The sequence below is a fragment of the Ochlerotatus camptorhynchus genome, unplaced genomic scaffold (genome assembly GCF_037179485.1).
Source record: "Ochlerotatus camptorhynchus isolate MF236.1 unplaced genomic scaffold, CSIRO-AGI_Acam_v1.1 ptg000322l, whole genome shotgun sequence".
Classification (NCBI taxonomy): Eukaryota; Metazoa; Arthropoda; class Insecta; order Diptera; family Culicidae; genus Ochlerotatus; species Ochlerotatus camptorhynchus.
The window spans coordinates 337,191-339,441 of record NW_027040810.1 but is presented as its reverse complement, the minus strand read 5'-3'; the positions used below and the strand labels follow the sequence as shown (position 1 = coordinate 339,441).

The 2,251-nt window shown below is 40.5% G+C and overlaps 1 protein-coding gene across 1 annotated transcript; it reads right to left on the bottom strand.

The window, feature by feature from the left end:
• Positions 1-1,180: 1,180 nt before the first annotated feature.
• On the bottom strand, positions 1,181-2,251 carry LOC135707870 (uncharacterized). The gene has a single exon (XM_065229770.1). It carries the CDS (start codon positions 2,249-2,251, stop codon positions 1,181-1,183), a length of 1,071 nt encoding a protein of 356 aa, XP_065085842.1.

The window sequence follows — 2,251 nt, the reverse complement described above, 5'->3', positions numbered from 1 at the left end:
TGGTTTTCTCTTTCGGTTCTTTTGCTTACAACCATATAATGTTATATATTTCTCTTATGCAAATGCATTAAATAAATAACTTTTGTGAAGAAACATAATGGGTTAAGCTTCAAATTTCAAAGATATTGTTGAAAAAACGAAAAAAAAGACATAATTTTTGAACTTTAATATCTTCCAAAGCGCAAACAATCGCAACCTGACATTTTCAGCAAAAATTAAGCAATACTCGAAAAACAAAATATCAAAATTTGAGAGAGGTATATTTTGGTGTTTTGTAGATTTCTTCATTTTAATGGAACATTATTTTTTTCTATAACTTTTGTAATGCATTGAAATGGCGATTTGAAGACTTGACGACTTTGGTAACATTGTTTATCTTGATAAAATAAACAACTCTTCTTAAGACGTTAAAACTTCACAGCCTACTGTTTTCGAGGTATATGCATTTAAACAATATATTTAAAATTAAAACACTTATTTTCACATTTTTTCTGTTATTTCATATAACTCTTAAACAGTAGGCTGTGAAGTTTTAACGTATTAAAAAGAGTTGTTTATTTTATCAAGATAAACAACTTTGCCAAAGTCGTGAAGTCTTCGAAACACAAGTTCAATGCATTAAAAAAAGTTATAGAAAAAAATCAATGTTCCACTAAAATGAAGAAATCTAAACAATAACACCAAAATATACCTCTCTCAAATTTTGATATTTTGTTTATCGAGTATTGCTTAATTTTTGCTGAAAATGTCAGGTTGCGATTTTTTGCGCTTTGGGAAATATTAAAGTTCAAATTTGTGTTTTTTTTTTCGTTTTTTCAACAATATCTTAGAAATTTGAAGCTTAATCCAGTATGTTTCTTCACAAAAGCTATTTATTTAATGTATTTGCATAAGAGAAAAATATAACATTATATAGTAGTAGGCAAAAAACCCGAAACAGAAAGAAAAAACCATATTTTCGACATTTTTTTCTTTAACTCCATATAACTTGGAACCAGTAGACTGTGGACATTTGTTTGGTCGCTGGTCGCTTGATGCCGGTTGATACGTACAGCAGAAAGTGGTTTGGCGTGAGTGCCTCTTCGTTTGGTGCTTCCAAGGGAACGTAGGTCAGCGGACGGGAGTTAACAATAGCTTCCGCATCCAACATGATCGTCTCCAACACCTCGTCGCTCGGATGTCATGGACTATCCAGAATAGCCTTCATCGCCACCTTCACGGACTTGACCATACGCTCCCATGGTCCTTCCATGTGCGGAGCTGCCCGAACGTTGAAATGGCACTGGGTATTTGCATTGGTGAATGTGGCGGCGCAGTCCTCGATAATGTTCTGGATCCTCTGTTTCGCCTCTGACAACTGACGATTGGCTCCAACAAAGTTTGTGCCATTGTCCGAAAATACCTCCAACGGTGCTCCCCGCCTGGCTACAAATCTCCTGAACGCCATCCCGCAGGCGATCGATAAAAGACTGTGGACCAGCTCTAGGTGGACAGCCCGTATAGTGAGACAGGTGAATAGACAGATCCACCTTTTTACCACGCTGTGACCAACTTTGACTTCGAAGGGCCCCATGTAATCCACGCCGACGAACGTGAACGGCCGAATAAATGGTGTTATGCGTACCCTCGGCAGTGGTCTCATCAGTGGTGGCACAGGAACTGCTTTCTTGACCTTGCAGTGCTGACAACTTCGGCTAACTTTTCGTACGAGCGCCCGAAGGTTGGGTATGTAGAACTCCTGCCGTAGTTCATTACAGACTGTTTCCCCGTTGGTGTGCAGGAACCGTTGGTGAAAAGAATCCTCCAAAAGGAAAGTGATACGATGATCTCTTGGCAGCACAACGGGATGTTTCGCAGCGTATGGAATGTGTGGTGTGCATCCGATTCGATCTCCTACCCGTGCCGCATCCGTTTCGGCCACTACTACTGCTGATTCTCTTGGCCACAGCTCTTTTGTATCTCGTAGGAATGATGGGCCTTGAAACCAACGGTTATCTGGATCAAACGATGGTCCCGAATTCCACCTGGTGGCATCGTCAGCCACGTTGAGCTTTGAGGGTACGTAATGCCATTCATCCACACTCGTGAGCGAAAGAATTTCACCAACCCGAAAAGATACGAACTGATGGTATCGGCGGCTGTCCGATCGAAGCCACGCCAGAACAGTAGCTAAGTCTATCCATAGAAAACGCTTCCGAATGTTGAGAGTGACCGCCGAACAAACGTTTTGCAGCAAACGTGATCCCATCAT